A 19,748-nucleotide genomic window follows, 5' to 3' on the forward strand; every position below is an offset into this window, starting at 1 on the left:
AAATTTGCAACAACAATTTGCTGGAATGATGACTTGTCAGATTGGTGCTTTCCCAGTTACTTATCTTGGCATTCCTCTTAGGATAGGGAAACTGTTAAAGGAGGATTGGATGCCCTTGAGGAAATTTAGAGAAACTAACTAGTTGGAAGGGTAAAACATCATCTAGGGGAGGGAAGCTTGCTTTGATTAATTCCGTTTAACATCTATGCCATTATTTTGGATGTCTATGTTTTCGTTCCCAAATGGGTCTGTGATAGAAGGGATAGGATTAGAAGGAGATTCTTTGGGTAGGAGGGGACGATAAGTCTAAGTCAAGTAACCTTATAGCTTGGAAAAAAGGGTGTCAAACGACTCAAACTAAAAGAACTGGTGGTTTGGGGATTTCAGACTTACAAGTTAAAAATGGGTCTGTGATAGAATGGATAGGATTAGAAGGAGATTCTTTTGGGTAGGAGGGGATGATAAGTCTAATGCAAGTAACCTTGTAGCTTGGAAAAAAGTATGTCAAACTAAAAAGTGTGTCAAACTAAAAGATCTGGTGGTTTGGGGATTTTAGACTTACAAATTATGAACAAGGCTTTGTCGGGTAGATGGCTCTGGAGGTGATATTATGGTTCCTCTCCTTTATGGAAACATTTACTATCTCATAATTACTATAATGGCGGGGATATTATCCTTGATGAAAGGATAAATATCTCTAACTTTTGGAAAAAACATTCTTTTGTCCTTTGATACTTTTCTTTTGAGTACTAGTGTGAACGTTGGTTATGGTGATCATACTTTGTTCTGTCTTGACAAATGATGTACTGATTGCTCATTATCCTCTCTATCCGCAGACCCTTTCAACTTAGTAGAAAGATCTCATGCCTCTGTTAAATCTCTTAGAAATTATAGTAATGGTAATTGTGAATGGAACAAAAGGTAATTGGGAAAGGAACATTAGTTTTGTCAGGCAAATTCAAGGGGACTTGGTGTTTTATTTAAAACTTTTACAGGTTATTCTTCTGATAATAGGAGGGATTCTAGAATTTGGAGATGGGAAAATAAAGGTATTTTTACCATTAGATCATTTTATCATTTTCATATTGATGGGGGAGTAAGATGTGATTTTGACTGTATTTGGAATGTCCCTCTTCCTTGTACGTTGAAGTCATTGCTATGGCTGTGTTTTATCACTAAATTGAATACTAAAAGTAATTTGGTCAATAAAGATTTGCAAATTGATAATAAATATGTTTTTAACAGACAGGAAGAAACCTGTACTCATATTTTTTTTAAGATGTGATTTTGTATCTTCTCTTTGGAAATCACTTCTGTATTATTTTCAGATTAATGGAGTGATTGAATATGTCAGACTTATGGTCTGGGTGAAGGGTTGATAATACACCTAAAAACAAAAGATTGTGTTGGGATATCTTTGTGTGTGCTTTGACTTGGTCTATATGGCATGAGAGGAATTTGAGAGTTTTTCAAGATTAAAAAGCTACATGTTTTGGAATTATGGAGTAAGATTAAATAGTTTGCTTTGTTTTGGATAGGTAACTTGCCCGGTAGATTTTGTGAGACAATGTGTTAAAGGCGATGAATCAACAAAAGATTAATATCTAGTGGAGCTGAAGATCTTGCTGTTGTCAACTTTACTACTGCTGGGAGTAATGTGGGAATGAATGTGGTTATTGCTAATGAGGGAGGTTCAACAGGAGGGTCTGCTGCTGAAGATGGAGAAATTGCAGATAGAAATTCGGGGAGCTGGACCACTGATGGATCTTCAAAAGTTGTAGTTACTGCTGCTGTCCAGGAATTGTCTTCCATGTTGATGCTGTAGATGTTCTTTTTGATGTTTTGTTCGTACATATCTAGCTGTGCTTTTATGCAGAAACTTGGAGGGTTATAGTTTGTTTCAGCAGTTTTTGGGTTTACAGTATGTTTTTTTGATGTAATTAGGGATATAATTCTGTAGTTGGTGCACTTTTTTGGTGTTGAGAGTGCACTTCAAATTTGTACAAAGACAACCATGGGCGTTAATGAAATTTGTGAATGGCTGAGATTTGTTTAGAACCCCATCCTTGTTCAATAGCCGAATAATAAGCCAAACATGAGAAAGTATTGGGAATTCACACACAATAAAGTTACGAGTCATTGAACTAGATTACTGCAATTACCTAAACAGTTCCATGACTTGACAACACAATGTAACTATATCCTCTACTTTGTCATGCTTGGTAGATACTCATGCCCTGGCCTTAAGAATTAAAGAATCAAAGAAGCTACGCTAAAAATGAAGCAAGCAAGTGCACTAAAGTAGAGAACAAGTTTACGCAGAGATAAATCTCTACCACGTTAAGGTGGATGCAAGTTGTTGCTAACAATGTGGTGGACCAAACACAGATGTCGTCATGAATATATGTCATTTAGAGTATACAGAAACAAATGTGGGTATTGTAAGAATAGTGAACTCAATCTATAGTTTGTCAAAAAAAATTAAATATTTGAAAGTAACATGGTACAAATCAGATACTACTGCACGGTTACAAAATTATTTGGAGAGGTGAGTTTAATCTTTAATTGTAAATTTTTAATGTTCAAAAAAGGAAAATAAATAAATTAAATCTGATAATTTTGGTGATTGGCCACAGCAAGTACATGCTACCGAGCTGCATGCACATGTATCTTCCACCTGATTTATAAGACCAGTATAGAATTCTGAGAGAAACTACATGGATTTTTAAACTCAACATAAATCCTAAAGGGAAGCGATATGGGTCAACATAAAAAATGCAAATTGACTACTTTTTCCATCTTAATAGACATTGAAACAAAAGTATATAGTTTACAATGAATTTAAAGTAATACATTAGAGTTATGAAAATTACCATAGAAATGAAAATATGTAGAAAATTTCAGCAAGTGCTAATCAGCTTCCCAAAATCAGACACATACTCCCACATTTTGATAAAGTTTTACAATGTATATGATCCATTTATGATGCTTTTTTTTCGTGTTTTCAATAACCAGAAAACATTACCTCAGAACTATGCTTATCAAGTAATAGTATCACTGGTTACTTTAGTGTCACGCGCGCGAACACACTGACACACACACACGCACACACAGAGAGACATGCAGACACACTGACGCACATACATATACATACATATACACGTAAGTACATATGTACGTACGTACATACATATACATATACATGTGTATGTGTGTGCAGCCTAATATTGTACTCCAAGGTTAAACCTTGCGTTTCATAACTTTTCAGTAACAACAAGAGAAGAGCTGCAAATTAACTTTCCCTTAATAAATGAGTAGTAAACTACTGCAAACTACGACATCCAAATTGGTTTTAACGAACAAAAAGTTAATGCAGGGAGGCAAGTGCATAATAAAATGGCTAAACAAATACCAAAACTATTTTAGAGTTCTTTTTAACTTCGATCTATTTATACAGAATCAAAGACCATCAACAAGAAACAACTATATACTGACCTAAATAAACTATCGGTAATTAGGAGAGTTTGGACAGCCAACCGCTCATGTGCAACCTCAACATGCTTAGGTCCATAACAAGCACGATCAGCATCCTGCATATCGATATTAACAAATCAGATAGAGAGGGAGACAGAGGGAAAGAAATTAAATACACTCTAAGATAAAAAAAAATCAAGTCGGATAGTATTTCTTCAGTAGAAGCTACAACGACATTATGATAGTGTCGCATACATATATACACAGTATTATAACAAGCATTATGAAATAAGATTAAGCTATACACATAACAAACCAAAAACTAAAACATCTGTCCTTATCATGTACAAGATTAATGATGCACTATTTATGACAAGTCGAGCACCATTCAACTCTCCAATGTAAAAAGAAATAAATATTTAGTTATAAATTTATGAAAAACACATTATAGATATTATTGACCAAGTGTTAGGTATTAACACATTACAAAATTTCAAGTTCTCATCTACTCTCACATTTTGCAAGAACTACAAAGATTCGTACTTCCACTTGCAAAGGGGTCATATTATTTAGCTTTGTGCCTTTGACATGAAGAGCTTGTATTATAAAGAAAAGTATGCAAAGCAGAAATTGAATATCTTGTTTATGCCTAAACACTCAATAACCATGCATAGAGAACAAGGAAATTAATGCAGAAGCTCATTAAGCATATGCTCAAACAGCAAGACGAACAAGTTTGAGATGACTATGGAATGATCTTTAACTCCTTTCCTTTCATCCTGAATATTTCATAATTTGACACAATAAAAAATGCACAACTGAGTTTTTGTTGCATAATGCTAACCAACATTCCTGAGCCTACTAACTCAGAAATTCTCCAATTGATTGTGTCTCACTTAACTGATGACTAACGTAAATGCCATATAATTGGTAAAAGGGAGGTCAGAAATGAAATTTTTACCAGAATCCCAACTCACTACAGGAATAAATCAACCAACGAAAAAACAGGTTTGTGACAGTAGATTTTGTTTACATCTATATGAGTCCCTCAATCCTTTTCATATATAAATATTGTCCGATATTTATAGAAAGTCTTGAAGGAAGGTAGGAAAACTATAATCAAGGAAAATCCTAAAGAAGGAAAATATAGTTGACATATCTATACTACTATATTAAAAACTTAGTGAGTGTAGGAAAAGTTCGAAGGACATCGGAAAATGTCCATCTCACTAAAGAAGTGAAGACAATTTGGTCATTTCACACAATTTTTTTCCTTTTCTTCTCCTCTCTTTCTTTAGTTCTAGAAGTTTCTGAAGCATATACTAAATAAGTATCTATTACATTGTATATTATAAAAAGATATAAGTTTGAAATGATAAAGTTTTTTTCCAAGTAAATAAATGCAATAAAAACAACAATTAGAATTTCAATATAAATATGTCATAACCAATTTCGAATAAGCTAAGATAAAATATCGCATATTAAATGAAAAAAAATATCATAAAAGATCTTAAAGTATCTATGATAGTTTTAGGGTATTAACATGACCCTTTTCATATATAATTTAGAGTAAAGAAGTTTTAATGTCAGTTGTACATGCATTTTCACGTAGACTAATGCTAGTTATAAAAGAAATAGCTAATGGGTCCATCTTTCAGACAATTTTTTTTTTTCATTTCAATTTTCCATCTCAACTTAAACTTGAAACATTTGTTGGTAAATCTGATTATCAATGTCACTTATAAAGCTCATGCATTATTATGCAATTCTGATCCTAATTGATTGCTAATATATTATTGATGTCAATGGAATGGTCAGTTATTTTGATTGATAAGAAACACCTGAATGATTGTAATTAACAATACTGCACCCAATCCAAGTTACTGGACTTAAATTCATGACCTGACTCCTAAATATCTGGTTGTGACTTCTGCTTAACTTAAAACTGCATCCCTACGTCATATATTTGTAACCTTCAGATTGTTACAAGGCACCTATAATTTAAAATGTAACAGGACTTCATGAGCTTCTACAATCACTTCAATTTTAGAAAGTGAGATAATTTCTCAATCTGCAATTCCAACAAGGCAAGCAGAATGGTTGATACTCCCCAACGTATATGAAGTCTATGACTTATTCCTTCTCAGAAGTGACCTTGACCAAATTTTATAAGAAGCCTAAACTAGGCACAGCTAAAATGTTTCTGCTACTCTGTAAACCTAATTGCCCCAGCTGAAACTATGCATACAAAAGGGGTCCTAGACTACCAATCCAAATTCTCCAGTTATCTTGACATACTATTTCTGAAATATGTTGACTATCTAGCATGCAAAAGCCATTGTAATAGCTACTTCCAGGTGATATGTTATCACCTATGTTGTATAGACACGGGTACGGGTACAAGTACGGGTACGTAACACGAAAAAATTTGTAAAAAGTAGTGTACGGGGACGGCTGTGTATATATAAAAAAAATCACTTTAGATCAATAGTAAATTACATACCTACTTGCAGATCAATGGCTTTCAAGAATGGCTTTCAAGGGAATATCAGCTATATATATAACAATTATCTTTTATGTCTCAACCTTTTCTTTTATTTTTTGGTTCTTTCATTGTATTCAAACTCATTCTCAATCTCCCAAATGAAACAAGCCCCTTTGAACTATGTCCTTTAAAAGGGGGAAAAATAAAAGAAAACAAACCAAACTTCTTTGAAGGTACCCACTGCTATACTGCTGCTATTTTTACCAAAAAATGACAAAATTTAATGAGACATCATGGTTAAACAGCCCCAACTTTACCCATGTGGCACATGATGTCATCTTCCAGTTAAACAAATTTAAAAAGTTAAGAAAAGGGGGTGAGACGTGAGAGAGAGAAGTGAGAGACAGAGAGAGTTACCCCATGTGATGCATGATGTCATGTTCCACTAAAGCAATAAAAAATTAAGAAAAGTTGGGGAGAGAGAGAACAGAGAGCATCTTCTTCATCTCTTTGCTCAGCCTCAAACCTTAGAAACTCATGGCCAGTTTTTTTGAAAAAAAAAGGAAAACTCATGGCTAGTGAAAATTTCCCGTGTCCACGCCGTTTGGGTGCGGATCCTTACCTGAAACGTGTCGGACACGGGTACGGCCCCCTACTAGCCGTGTCAGGGTATCCTAGGTTATCACATAGTTACAAAAGGAGAATTTTAATTGAAGACAAGGACCATGGAATTAAGCCTAATACAATTATATCCCACTTAAACTCATTAAAAATACATAAATAAACATTATAAGATAGAATAGAAGTTGTATCCAGTGTAGAAACTAACATTTGACAGCATATCAAAGAAATCCTTCAGAGCTCGAACCTGAAAGAAATATGCGAATAACAGATACTCAGAGATCGCATAATAAAGTAAGGACGATGTAGGAAGATATACAGACAGGGAAATTGCAATATGTATAGCAAGATAATAAAAACCCTCGGTAGCAGCCTCATCCTAAATTACCTCCTGTGCTGCCTTTGTATCTTTTATCAAAGCCATGACATTAGGTGTATCCAGTACCTCTTTTAAGCTATGCCTGTGCTCCAAAAAAATCAAAAACAAGTTTTTTCCTTATTTACAAGAAATAGAGTTATTGTAGACTGACTAGAAAATTTTGAAGAAATATTTAGTATTTAAATTGTTTAAATGTTAACTATACCAAATGCCATCAATAATATGTTCATATATCCTTTGCTAGGAACTGGAAAAAAATCAATGAATAACACATTCAGCACTCAGTAAGCTATGTGCAAAGTACGGTATGGCACATAGAGGTCCCATGTAGTGACAACAATGAACAGTAATTAAAGCAGCAGCATCGCATCTACCCAAATATACTTCATGCTTCAAAAAAATATTTCTTCTTATTATATTTGAGACAAATTGGACTTGGATTACAGGAGAGAGAGAACTTCAACTATCATCTTTGTAACATCAAATTATCGGATCAAGTATATTGGTAAGTAACTTTAGAATCTTATATGCTTTAATGTTCCAAGAACTTCTAGAAGAAAAAAAAAGCTACAGCATGAAAGTACGCACTGTTTGGATCAACTTGTCCCCTATCATACATTTAGGACAGTTTTTTTGTTTTGCTGAACATAAATTATAAAGCTTAATGGTTGCTGCCTTTATCGTCTTCACTTTAATAAGAAGTTTATAACCGAGTTTCCACTTCTCCTTCAAACACCAATGCAGATTTCTTCCGAAATTTCATATATAGGATCTGAAACCTTAAGCTATATTTTCATCTAGGTTGATTGAAAAGAAGTTTAAATTACACACTTAGACCAGAGCCCATGTACTCGCTGAACAAAAAAAAGAACTAATCAGAAAACATAAATTTATGTAGATTGAACAGAAGCTACAAAGAACACAAAATCTGCCACAGCATTCTCACACATAGACCAGAAGCCGCTACTCAGTGAACACCAAAAAAGATAGAACAAAAGGCAAAAAGAGAAAAAAATTCTCAAAAAAGACCTCTGCCATAGGATTTATTTTGCCAATACATGAATCAGAATTAAAATCATGAATACATAAACAAGCTATATGGTAAGGTTCCAATTTTAGTTCAGCAAGGCAAAGGAAAACTAATGTATGATAAAAGCCACATCATGCCACTATCACCATGGGAATGGACTATGTTAGACTGTTTTACTGCAAGATGTTGCTGTGTGACAAATGACAATAGAACATCATAACTTTGTATAAACGCATATAAGATATCAATAACATAATATTTATATTCCAAAGCAAATCCATGAGAATTCCTGCTTAAAAAATTGTGGGAGAGCTTACTTGTATCCAGATGTTGAATGTGAAAGGATGATATGTGATTTGTTTTCGATGATGGGTCGTAACTGTCTCCTTTCTGCCTCCAACAACATATAATCACGGAATTGATCCTTCAACATATTCCAATTTAATCCTTAAGCTATTAGTCATTATAAAAAAATACATAACAAACTATTTTATGACATGATAGTCAAAGCAGTTGATTCAAAATGGCGAACAAAACTATCATGAATGCAGCATAAAACAGCATGACAATTGTACATTACTCTGGGCTTATAACAAAGTTATCAAACAGCATCTCAGCAAGGCTTGAAAATCAGACAGTAAGTAATTAACTTCAAAACCCAGAAACACTTTGAAACCAAATAAAATCCGTATACCCTCTTTTTTTTCCATGGCTATCATCTAGACTTTTATGATGATGAGCTAACAAGAGCGATTTGGCATCTGGAACTTATTTTGAACCACAGATGAGAAACGTCAGGACAACAGAAAATGATAAATATTATCCAATCCCTTCTATTTTTTACTGAAAATGATATCATGAAATATGAGAATAAAATGATAAAGTATGCATATAACTACTAATTCATAATTCACCTTTAATCACTTCAAAAATATATAAAAGACAATTACTGCACAGATCTTCAAGTTTCAAGGACTATAAAATGATGTATCTTTTTTGAAAATTTCTTTTTTATGTGAATCATAAATAAGTGTCAATTAAGTCTTTGTGGGACAAGCTGCAAAATCTTCCTTTCATATACAAAATGAGGGTCAAGGATATAACATAGAAAAGGACTCTCAAATGTTCAAAGACTTTTGACAAGTTTATAGAGTATCTACATATATGATAAGTTAAAATAGGTTGCTAAAACCTAGAACTCATTTAACTTAGAATTTTGAAATTCTACGTCAATAAATTTGGTCCATAAAATCGGTTCAAATCTCTTTTACTTCCAACACAAACATCTCACTATGATGCTAAAGATGCAAATAGCCAGTGAAGATCAACATGACTTATACGAGGGCCGAAAACCATCAGATATTATTAGAAAAACCAACCTTCGTAAAACCAGGGCTTGCAATCACAAGACATCGAACAATCTTGAAGTCGACATGCTTCAATAAAGCCTAAAACATATGCATAGAACTGCAAGCTTCAAAAATACGTAACAGGGAGTGCAGTTTAAATCAAGGACATCCCATATTTGCAAGAGGAAAATATCATGTCCAGACAAACCCACCTGTAAGACATTCTCGAAAAACTTCTTTAAAGCCTGCAAAGAAAGCAATTTTTAAGTTTTGGATCAAATTAAACTTAAACAATTCTATAGAATATAGATTAGGTCTTCAAGAAGGAGAATAAATTATAACATAACATACCGACTCATAGCCAGCAATAGCAGGACCATGCTTCCGTGGAATCGATGTTTCTATTCGAGAGCGAGTTGTTGTTATGCTGCTCAAACAGAAGCAAGAAATTAAATTGGAAGTGCACCACAGTTTATCATGCATAGAAAATTTTGAGAAGAAAGAAATAAGCAGTCCGAAGAAAAGAAGTGATAGTTTCATATTGGTTCCACCCAATGTTTCCCCTGCAACCTCTCAGAGTCTTTGCTACTGATGGAACACAGAGAAACCACCACCAGCAGAAACATCAGCAGGGAAGGGCTTCATTAACAAAGCAACAGAAAATGTATGACACCATAGGGCACAGGCTAATGTTGTCTCTTCGACATTCCATCAAAGAGAATACAAGACTTTCAGGAGCTCAAATGTTAAGAAGAAATCATACTGTTCATGGCATATACCTAGAAGAGACATTTCTATGCAGCCGACAAAAAAAACAAGCCACAAATGGCAAATGCTATTAATGGCTGCTATATCTGGTAGTTTCCACTCTCCTTAAAGCACAAACCTCCATCAAGAGCTTGAAAATTTAATCTCCAACAGTCCATACAGTCTAGCCATTACTGTCACTGCCTTAAAACTAACTCACGCTTTAAATATTTAATCATTATTGGTTGAGCTTCCAAACATGTGACCCCCTCATGCGTTCATGGCTAATGGCTCTCATGTTAACTATATGATGCCTGATATGATCCCTGGTGAAAAAGTTAGTCAATGAGATTGACAGAGAAAGTTTTAAAACCATGATATAGATGCAAAGAATTAGAAATTTAGAATCCAACAGTGGAGAAAAACTCATTGTTGCCAAGATCAACTAATCAGGATTTAAATCTAGCACCACAGTTGGCAAACACTCAGCAGCAACATCAATGGCAAGAGATAGGAATCCAATGATATCAAGGGAGAAAAATTCATTAGGGGAGGATTGATGAGGACAGGTATTCAGCAACATTGATGGAGAAAATATCCCGTGGTCGATCATGGCCATGGAGAGGAGGGTCATGGGGCATAGATGATGCGAGGGATCTGAAAAAGAGGACGGAGTCAAGCTATCTAGGAGATTGCCACATTGTGCAGAGGATCTTGAAGGTACTATGATCAAATAAGGATTCATGGTGATGGAAATGTTGTATGCCTTAACATGAGAGCCACCAAGGTAGGAAGGCAACAGAGCCACCCTGGGTGAAAGCACAGAGTTAGAGCTCGTGGTGGTGGCCCCTTTGATGGTCCTGAGGTTTATGGAAGAAAAGTGCTTTTCTAGGGTCAGCAGCCTTACTCTGATAGTATATCAAGAGTTAAGTTGCATGGATATAGGTACGGGTACGGGTATGGGACACGGTAAATTTGTAAAAGGTTGGGTACGAGGACACGACTATATATGTTATGTGTATTAATAATTTACATAAGATCAAAACTGTTTTTTTTTTATTTACATAAGATCAATATATAATAAATAGATGTGAAATGTAGAATATAAGTCCAGAAAGTATATGAGAACTGTTTTAAATGACAACATGTATTTTATAATTGAGTATATGCCTGAATAAACGTATGCATATATTCAATAAGTGTCCAAGAAGTTTCCGTACAGGTACATGTGGAGTATGGCTTCCGATTTGAAGTACCCAGGTAACATAGGTCAAGAGTTACAAAATATTTCACTTCTTTTTAATTGATTAATGAAGAGGGCAATACCTTTCACACACATATTGTAGGTGATCTAGAAAGACCTAAGGAAGAAAATGTTGTAAGCAAGGAAAGCTATACGAATAAACAGCACTTCTCATCTAGCACCTAACTGGTATATAGTCTGTAACCAAAGCTCTACATAATTTCAAGTTTTCAGTCCAAGGTCCACCCTGCTCATGCAGCTGCTGCTAGTTTAGAAATGTTTTTTAACCCACAAGTGAATAAAACAACAAGGTGCAGAAGTCTGATATCTTTAAAAATAAGAATTAACATAGTTTTTTTAGTTTTTTTTTCTTTACTTTTTTTACATCTCAAAAAAATTCATCTTACAAAAATCCTATTTAGTTATTCAATGCTGAATCTGATGTCTTGAGCTTCAACCTACCTTTTGCCTATAAGAAGTAAGTGGGCCAATCCTTCCTGCATCAGCACGACAACTGCTGCCAGTTTCGGGTACGGCTTCTGATTTGAAGTACTCAGGTAACGTAGGTCAAGAATTACAAAATATTTCACTTCTTATTGACTGATTAATGAAAAGGGTAATACCTTTTATATACACACACATTGTAGGTGATCTAGAAAGCCCTAAGGAAGAAAACATTGTAAGCAAGGAAAGCCATAACAATAAAAAGCACTTCACGTCTAGCACCTAACTGGTATATAGGCTGTAACCATAACACTAAATAAATTCAAGCTTTCGCTCCAAAGTCTACGCTGCTCATGCAGTTGCTGCTAGTTTTGAAACGTTTTTCAAACCCACAAGTGAATAACACAGCAAGGAGCAGAAGTCTGATATCTTTAAAAATAAGAATTAACACAGTTTTGTCCTTTACTTTTTTAACATCTCAAAAAAATTCATCTTAAAAAAATCCTATTAGTTATTCAATGTTGAATCTGATGGTTTCAGTTTCAAGCTACCTTTTGCCTATAAGAAGCAAGTGGGCCAATCCTTCTTGCATCAGCACGACAGATAGATCAGCACTTGCAGCAGGATCTGTAATATGATTTTCATTTAGTAAAATGCTTCAATTTTTACTCCCATGAAAATGCAAAAGAAAAGGATGACCATAAAAATATATTTAAAATGACAAATAATAATAAATTTTCCATGAACGCCGTAGTACAGAACAACGAAGGACTTAAGACTAATGAAACTCCAAGCTATCATGAATCATTTGAAGAATGTCATGCACATGATGTTACTTCAAAAAATCCTGTTGAGCTGCTTCGCAGATATCAGGAAGGTATGGATAATATCAAAGCATTTTAAGATAATATCAAGGTTTCTCCGTATATGATGAAAAACTAAAATATATATATTATGTTTTTCTAGTGTAGAACATACAAATATAGGCAGTAAGAAAAAGATTCATTATGCTGAAACAAGATATTTGGGAAAAGAATGTCCTTGTTGTCAGCAACATCAAACATATGTTTGTTGTCACTTGTCAGCGATATCAAACATATTGTAATTATATTACAATCTCAAAGGTCCATGAAAGCAACAGCTTTTAGCAAAGTGTGTTGACTATTTGTGGGAGCAATGACTCTCTAGTTTGCTAGCCAGTAAGGTACAAGAAGACAAAAATCTCATATTCTAGTGGGTCAAATACCAAACTATTTTGAAGCATAATTTTGTGAGATTAAGTAGGTATCAAATATGGTGTCAAATATGACACGACATAAGTTGGGTTGGCACTGTACAAATTCACATCATAGCAACCTAACAGGAAAAAAGCATTTGTCAAGCAGCAGTGTCTTTAAGAAAATTATAAAGTTTACTAAACCCCAGATTTTCATCCAAAGAAAGATTATATCTGTTTTCTTTCAGAACCACATATTCACACAACATAATTTATGTATCATCTAGTAAGTTCCATAAATTTCGTCACGTCTCTGATATTCAGTGTCATTAATCACATAAAACCTCAGATGAAATATAAAATAGGGGATGTTACAAATACTCTATGAGGAGGTGGGGCAACTCTGATTTTCGGTGAAAACTAAAGAATCATTTGCTACAGTTTATCATTAGAGAAATAAATAAGTGTATCCATGAGAAGCAGGTTGTCTGGTTTTGGAAGTAATGGGGTTGTACTCAAAGAAACATTAAGAAAAGGAAAAGGGATATCGGCAAAAAAAATGAAAAGGCATGATGTAGCATGTACTGTGAGAAAGATCACATACCACATGCTTGATGGAGGATATCTCGCGCCATTGAATCCCAAACCTCCTGTTATGATTCCACGGGAAAAAATGCTATGTAAATATTAAAAAATAGACAAAAGCAAAAGGTGAATTTGTACAAAACAAGAAAGTAACACATGTGCTGTATAAACTTGTAGAACTAGATTGGTTCTGTAACTTCTGTGAATAGAATAAACCAATGTGGTATAACATGCATTAATAGAAAGAATAATTGGGAATATCATATCAAATTCCTTAATAGAAAATCTACAGAAATGAACTCTGAACATTTATAAATCCTGTACAGTTTGAGACCAAAAATGGAAATAACATTGCAAGAATAGTGACGAAAATGATATTTTCATTTCTTGATCAAAAGACGAGGCCCCATTTGAAAGAAGACTTACCTGTAGTTTGCACTGAACTCAATATGAACAATTGTTAGCACATCAGTAGAACTGGGAATTACAGGCCCAAATTTTCAGTCTCAAATGAGATAGATCCTCCATAAATTTTTTTATAAAGGTTGAAACTTTAAAAGCATAAGTGCATAACCTCTTCAGTTTTCCTGAACCTAAAGTAATAAACAAGAAACTATCTACATCACATAGAACTAGGGTCAAGTGATTATCAATTGTTTAAAAAAACGGAAGAGCAAGGTGAAGTGTTAGACCCTTTAATGAAGTGAAGCATAAGCTTCAACAGGTGTGGTGTAAGCCTCATAAGTTTAAGTATTTAGATTTTGAAGTTATAAAAAGTATGAACATGTGATATACAGTGGCATGGGAATTTACAAAGAGATACATTCATGTCCTAATTAGTAAATAAGAAATAAATATGTTAAGTATAGACGCAAATCATAATAAACTAAGCTACATTCATAACTTACATACTTTATTTACACTCACATGGTCACTTTTCTTGATACACCGGGAATTTTAATATTAGTCCAAAATCCTTTTATATCCTCCTATCTTGTCTAAAGTATGTGCTTCAAAAGAGAAGCGCTTTATGAAGCACGAAGTGTACACTTCAGTTATGCTTTAAGCGATGAGGCGTAAGCTTCAATGGATAAATAGCTTCTCACTTGAGTTTAGTTTCAAAGCGTTTACCCTTCAAAAAGTTTCGAAGCGAATTTCAAAAAAGCCTTTTAAAACATTAGTGATTATACATTGCAGGAAGTTGATGGGGAATAAAAAAAGCTACTGGAAGGAAAAAGAAGAAATACAGGAGGTGCTTGATGATGTGATAACATTCATGGTCAGAATAACAATAAAACGACATACAAATTCATGGTAACCTCTCCTTGGACACAATAATAGGACAAGTTTTTGCATTAAGCTATTATGAAATACGCATTCAAAGTCAAGACTCACAATTCCTCATGCACTATCATTGCACCATTACCTGTCATCTTTTTCGATCTAATTAATATATTTTAAACAGTTAAACATCATACTTATGAAATCGGCAATATTACTAGTAATTCAAAGAAAAACAAATGGCCAATAGATTAAAAAGTTATCAAGTAAAATGCTTCAGTATGTTTCTAAAAATGTAACGAACAGACACTATTCATTTCCTAATCCGCAAGGACTCCGAATAGGTTGAGATGTATAAAAGTTCGGGGTTGTAATCCAATTGACTTTACCTCGAGCTAAAATTAGGCAAGCTTTTAGAGTATTTAAAAAAATTAAGCAGGCCTACACTAAGGAAGGAAAAAAAAAGACAATACAAAAACTTCTTAGCATATGGAAGTAAATACTAAATAAACATCAGAGTAAAGAACACAACGGGGAAGTTTGTGATAAACTTAAATTAAACAAAGTTTTAACTTAAAAAGTTATAGCTAAAATCGACTTTTTTTCACAAACAGCAGTATTGTATGATGTTAAAGATAAATGACAGCAGAAAGGAAGTGATCATTTATACACTGTAATATTGAGATATTCTATGACTTAAAAGTTACAATAAATGCAAGAAGCCAATGAAATCATTTTTCAGTATGATACGTGAGCTTGCAACCAAAAAAGAAGACAGGAACTGATTTTCTTAACTAACAACAAATAAAAATTGAAATTGAAATTTCACCATAAATTCATGCATCAGTGCTATGTTGTTGTAACTACCATATAAACACTTTAACTCGAACTCCAAAGAAAACTCTTAAGCTTCCTGAACATACCTTCCTTAGCACAAAAGGCCTATGTGGTTCGATTTCCAATGTGTGGAATTGACCAATCTGCGTATAAGGAACAAATCAAATGATCAGAGTTTCTGCTGCTCTGCTATTTCTTAATTAATAATGTGTGATCCTCTGGAGATAAAACTAACCTTGACATGTTCAGACTCCAAGATATTTTTGCCACGAATACGTAGGACAGAACCCTCCTTATCATAATCTACAGACTGACAAATTCTACAATCATTTAGGCCACCATTTAATGTACAATCAAATCACAACTCTACAAGGATATGGTTTTCTAATTTTACAATATACATCTTCATGCTTATTTTTTTAAGTTTAACACTCTTCTTATGTGACAGTTGATACCATGTAGGAATCCAACATTTCATACTTATAATTTCTATATGCTGAAAAACAAAGAATGCTTTTTTGAAAATATGAAAAATCAGCCTTAGTATAATAAGGACTACCAAAGGAACTATTAAACCAAATAAACAATGTAACCAACAGTGGAGACAGCAAAATAAATTGACGATGCATAAGAGCGTAAAATCCATCAGAAGCAATCACACTACCACCAGCACATAAACAGTTTCATCATATTGAGGCCTACATAAAAGAATGTAAATTGGTTACTGTCCAAGGATAAATTTGGCAAACTTGCTATCAGCAATTAACCTAACCTACAGTTTTGGTCCAACTTCACATCAAGGAAAATAAGGGGCAAACAAAGGCAAGCTCACTCTATTTCAAGAATAAGTTAACCTATCATTATTTGACACCCAGATACCAAGAGCTTCAGACCACAAAAAAAAAAAAGACAAGACATAATACATCTCATGAGATAGTGAAGTGTCCAATTTGAAACATATTGTTCATAGGCACACAAAATAGGAAAGAAAACCAAGTTCCAACTCAGACATTTTTCTTGTCATTGGAGTTCCTAAGAAGATAAATTAAAGATTCAATGGACTGCCAGAGAGAAGGTCTCATTGACACAAGAAAACAAACACCTAGCGAGAGGTAACTATCAGAAGTTACATCTTAATATGATACCTCCCTCTGGAGCAAATTTAAACAGGCTTGCGTAGAAAAAACCTTTCTTCAAGATAAATAACCAACTTTTACCTCAACTTTAATCTCCAGCTTTAATTTCACCCTTTCAGCATCTCTTCCTCCAGAGGCCGACTCCCTTAGAACTTTTCTGAAATGCAATTGAAAAAATGAGATCATAATTTACTAATAGGGACTACTTTATGTGCATGGTATACATTCACGCTGAGTTATAAAATCATAATTTAGCTATACACTATCTATAGATAACCAGATACAAAAAGCTTAATCAAAACGATAATTTCAGAACTCCATTCCCAAAGAAAATGAAGTGAATTTGTATCCACTGGAAATTAGAGGTAATCTAAACAGTTTCCAAGATGCACGCATACACGACACACATGCACATCTGTGTGTCGGTAGGCGGGTGTTTTCTGTAAGTGCAAGTGCACGTGTATGTGAGCGTGTGTGCTTGTGTGCTTGTGTGCTTGTGTGATACTGGATATGGGTTGTCATATCATTAGCCAAATTAGTTGCCAAGAGATATGAGTGGTGAGGTCCACCACCTTAGATGTGACATGAGGTGGATCTTACCACAACTCTCTCTTGGTAGCTCATTTAATAAAATGAGCAGCCATGGTAGCTCATTAATAAAATGAGTTGCCACCTCATTTAGTAAAATGAATTAGTAAAAGATAGTAGCAATGAGATCCACCCGCTCTGATGCGCCTAGCAAGACGGGTTCACCACCATGTATGTATATACATATAAAATCATGAATATGCATGCATGTATACGAATACATTATCTGTAAATATATTGTATTAAATTATATTTATGCATGTCCATGTGTGTGCATATCTATGATATACAACTAGATGTATATACATATAGATACTTGTATATACATAAATGTAGATATACATATACATACATATATGGGTTTAATAATCCTATGTGGGGTTACCCCATGAAATTTGAGAGGTTTTGCACATAATCCCCTTAACATTTTCCCTCACGGGAATGGAAAATAACTAAATGTCCTTGAGAGAAGGAAAAAAAACCCCTCAATTTAGTCATTTGCCATTTACAGGCAACATACCTTCTCCCCCGTGATGAGAGAAATTCACACTAAATCTTAGCCACAAGCCTACAACCATCATATAACAAGACAAGCGCTGGAATTTTAATCTTGAATCATGAATTAAGCAGAGTTTAGATTGATTTTCTCGCACAAATTTCATCCTCTATTGAAGTTACCACCACTTTCTTTTGGATCACTCAGCCCTATTCCACCTTTCAACTATCCTTTTTTTTTCCAAACATGTTTTCCTAATGTCTCTTGGTCTATACATGAATTATTTTTTTCCCCATCTCTTCTCACAGTCTTGCTGAAGTTATCACTTAAATCATAATCCTGCAATTAATTTATAAAACAAGAGGAGGGGAAAACTCTTTTGACCACAGAAAATGAGGTTTCTGACCTAACGGTAACAGCGAGAACGGCGTCGCCAGCGGCGATCAAATTGTAGGCATGCCACATATCATCATCCTCCTCAGGAATCATCTGCGATTATAAAGAATTAAGAGGACTAGTTTCAACAAAAGCAATAAAAAAAGGGACTTTTTTGATATCGATGAATTGGGAGTTTTGCCTTAACGCTGCCGGGTCCATTGGGGACGAAATCGCGGCGAACGAGCTTCATTTTTCGATGGACGGATGAAGTGAATACTAACCCTTTATTATTTGATCGAACGTTTGCTTGAGGGCGACTCGAGAAGATGGGAAGCTTTTAGTAGGCTGAGGGGCTGTTTGGTTCAATAGAGAGTAGGAATAGGATTAAGAATCCTATTTTATTTATGGATTCTAATCTAATCCATAAAATTTGTATAGACAAGTTTTAGTTTTATGGAATCTTATTTTTTTGGTATTCTATGTTTGTTTCACCCAAAGGATTAGGAATCTCACTTTTATAGAATTGGTCCAATTCCTAATACCATGTTTGATTCAAAAAGTCTCTTTTTTTTGGAATAGATACTGTAGCAACAGCTAGCCTCTTTACCAATTAAAACACCACTGTAGCAACGGCTAGAAGAGGCCTTAATTCAAATTTATTGCTTGAAGCACTGTAGCAACGGCTCTTTTCAGCCTTCAAAATTCAGATTTCAAAAAACATAGTCAGATCACTGTAGCAACGGCTAGAAGAGGGCCATAGTGGTTATAAATTCACCTTGAGGCCTCACAATTATTCCAAGCATTCTCATTTTCAGCATTTATAAAATACACATTGTCTTCAATTTGCTGTCCCGACATGAAAATGATATCAGAAGAGTGCTGGCAGGATTATGAAGTTTATTGCGACTGCCATCTCCGAACACCGATGAAAGTGTGCAAGAATGGTAAAAATAAGGGTAGGTGTTATTGGGGTGCAAAATTCCCAAATAAAGAATGTAATTTTTTTCGAATGGGCTGAAGAAAGAGGAGAGTCATCGAGCAACCAAGGAAGCCAATATGTCAAAGAAAATAGGTACGGAGGAAAATATATTTTGCAATCAAAGAAGCTGAAGAAAGAATTGAGACTTGTGGAAAATCAACTACTAGTTTGGAAGATTTCTGCAATTTTCTTAGCAATTTTTTGTGTTATTTTAATTATTTCAAACTTCATGTCATGTACCTGTACTTGCAAGAACTACTGAGGATGTAATGAAAACTGTTGTTTGAATTGGGTACAAATTCTAATTGATATTGTATGGCTCAGTAATAGATCAACTTGTCATCATTGATTGCCCCACCTATAACTTAAACATGTTTATTACAGATTGCATTATAAGGATGAATTGCCTCGCCTAGACATTGTCAATTCAATGTAGGCTGCAATCTCATCCCCTTTTGCCTCATCTGGATATAATAAACG

The 19,748-nt window shown here is 34.3% G+C and overlaps 1 protein-coding gene across 1 annotated transcript in view; it reads right to left on the bottom strand.

The window, feature by feature from the left end:
• LOC109825360 (protein PELOTA 1) overlaps positions 1-18,644 on the bottom strand; it is a 21,237-nt gene extending 2,593 nt beyond the window's left edge. Inside the window, exons 1-14 of the mRNA XM_020392212.1 lie at positions 18,489-18,644; positions 18,318-18,400; positions 16,909-16,984; positions 15,927-16,001; positions 15,778-15,834; positions 13,593-13,638; positions 12,324-12,399; positions 9,690-9,765; positions 9,551-9,583; positions 9,369-9,437; positions 8,307-8,413; positions 6,969-7,041; positions 6,789-6,827; positions 3,496-3,590 (exon numbers count right to left, since the gene is read on the bottom strand). Coding sequence (XP_020247801.1) covers positions 3,496-3,590; positions 6,789-6,827; positions 6,969-7,041; positions 8,307-8,413; positions 9,369-9,437; positions 9,551-9,583; positions 9,690-9,765; positions 12,324-12,399; positions 13,593-13,638; positions 15,778-15,834; positions 15,927-16,001; positions 16,909-16,984; positions 18,318-18,400; positions 18,489-18,539 — 956 coding nt within the window. The 5' untranslated portion in view covers positions 18,540-18,644. The remainder of the gene's footprint in view (positions 1-3,495; positions 3,591-6,788; positions 6,828-6,968; positions 7,042-8,306; positions 8,414-9,368; positions 9,438-9,550; positions 9,584-9,689; positions 9,766-12,323; positions 12,400-13,592; positions 13,639-15,777; positions 15,835-15,926; positions 16,002-16,908; positions 16,985-18,317; positions 18,401-18,488) is intronic.

Source organism: Asparagus officinalis, chromosome 10 (assembly GCF_001876935.1).
Source record: "Asparagus officinalis chromosome 10, Aspof.V1, whole genome shotgun sequence".
Classification (NCBI taxonomy): Eukaryota; Viridiplantae; Streptophyta; class Magnoliopsida; order Asparagales; family Asparagaceae; genus Asparagus; species Asparagus officinalis.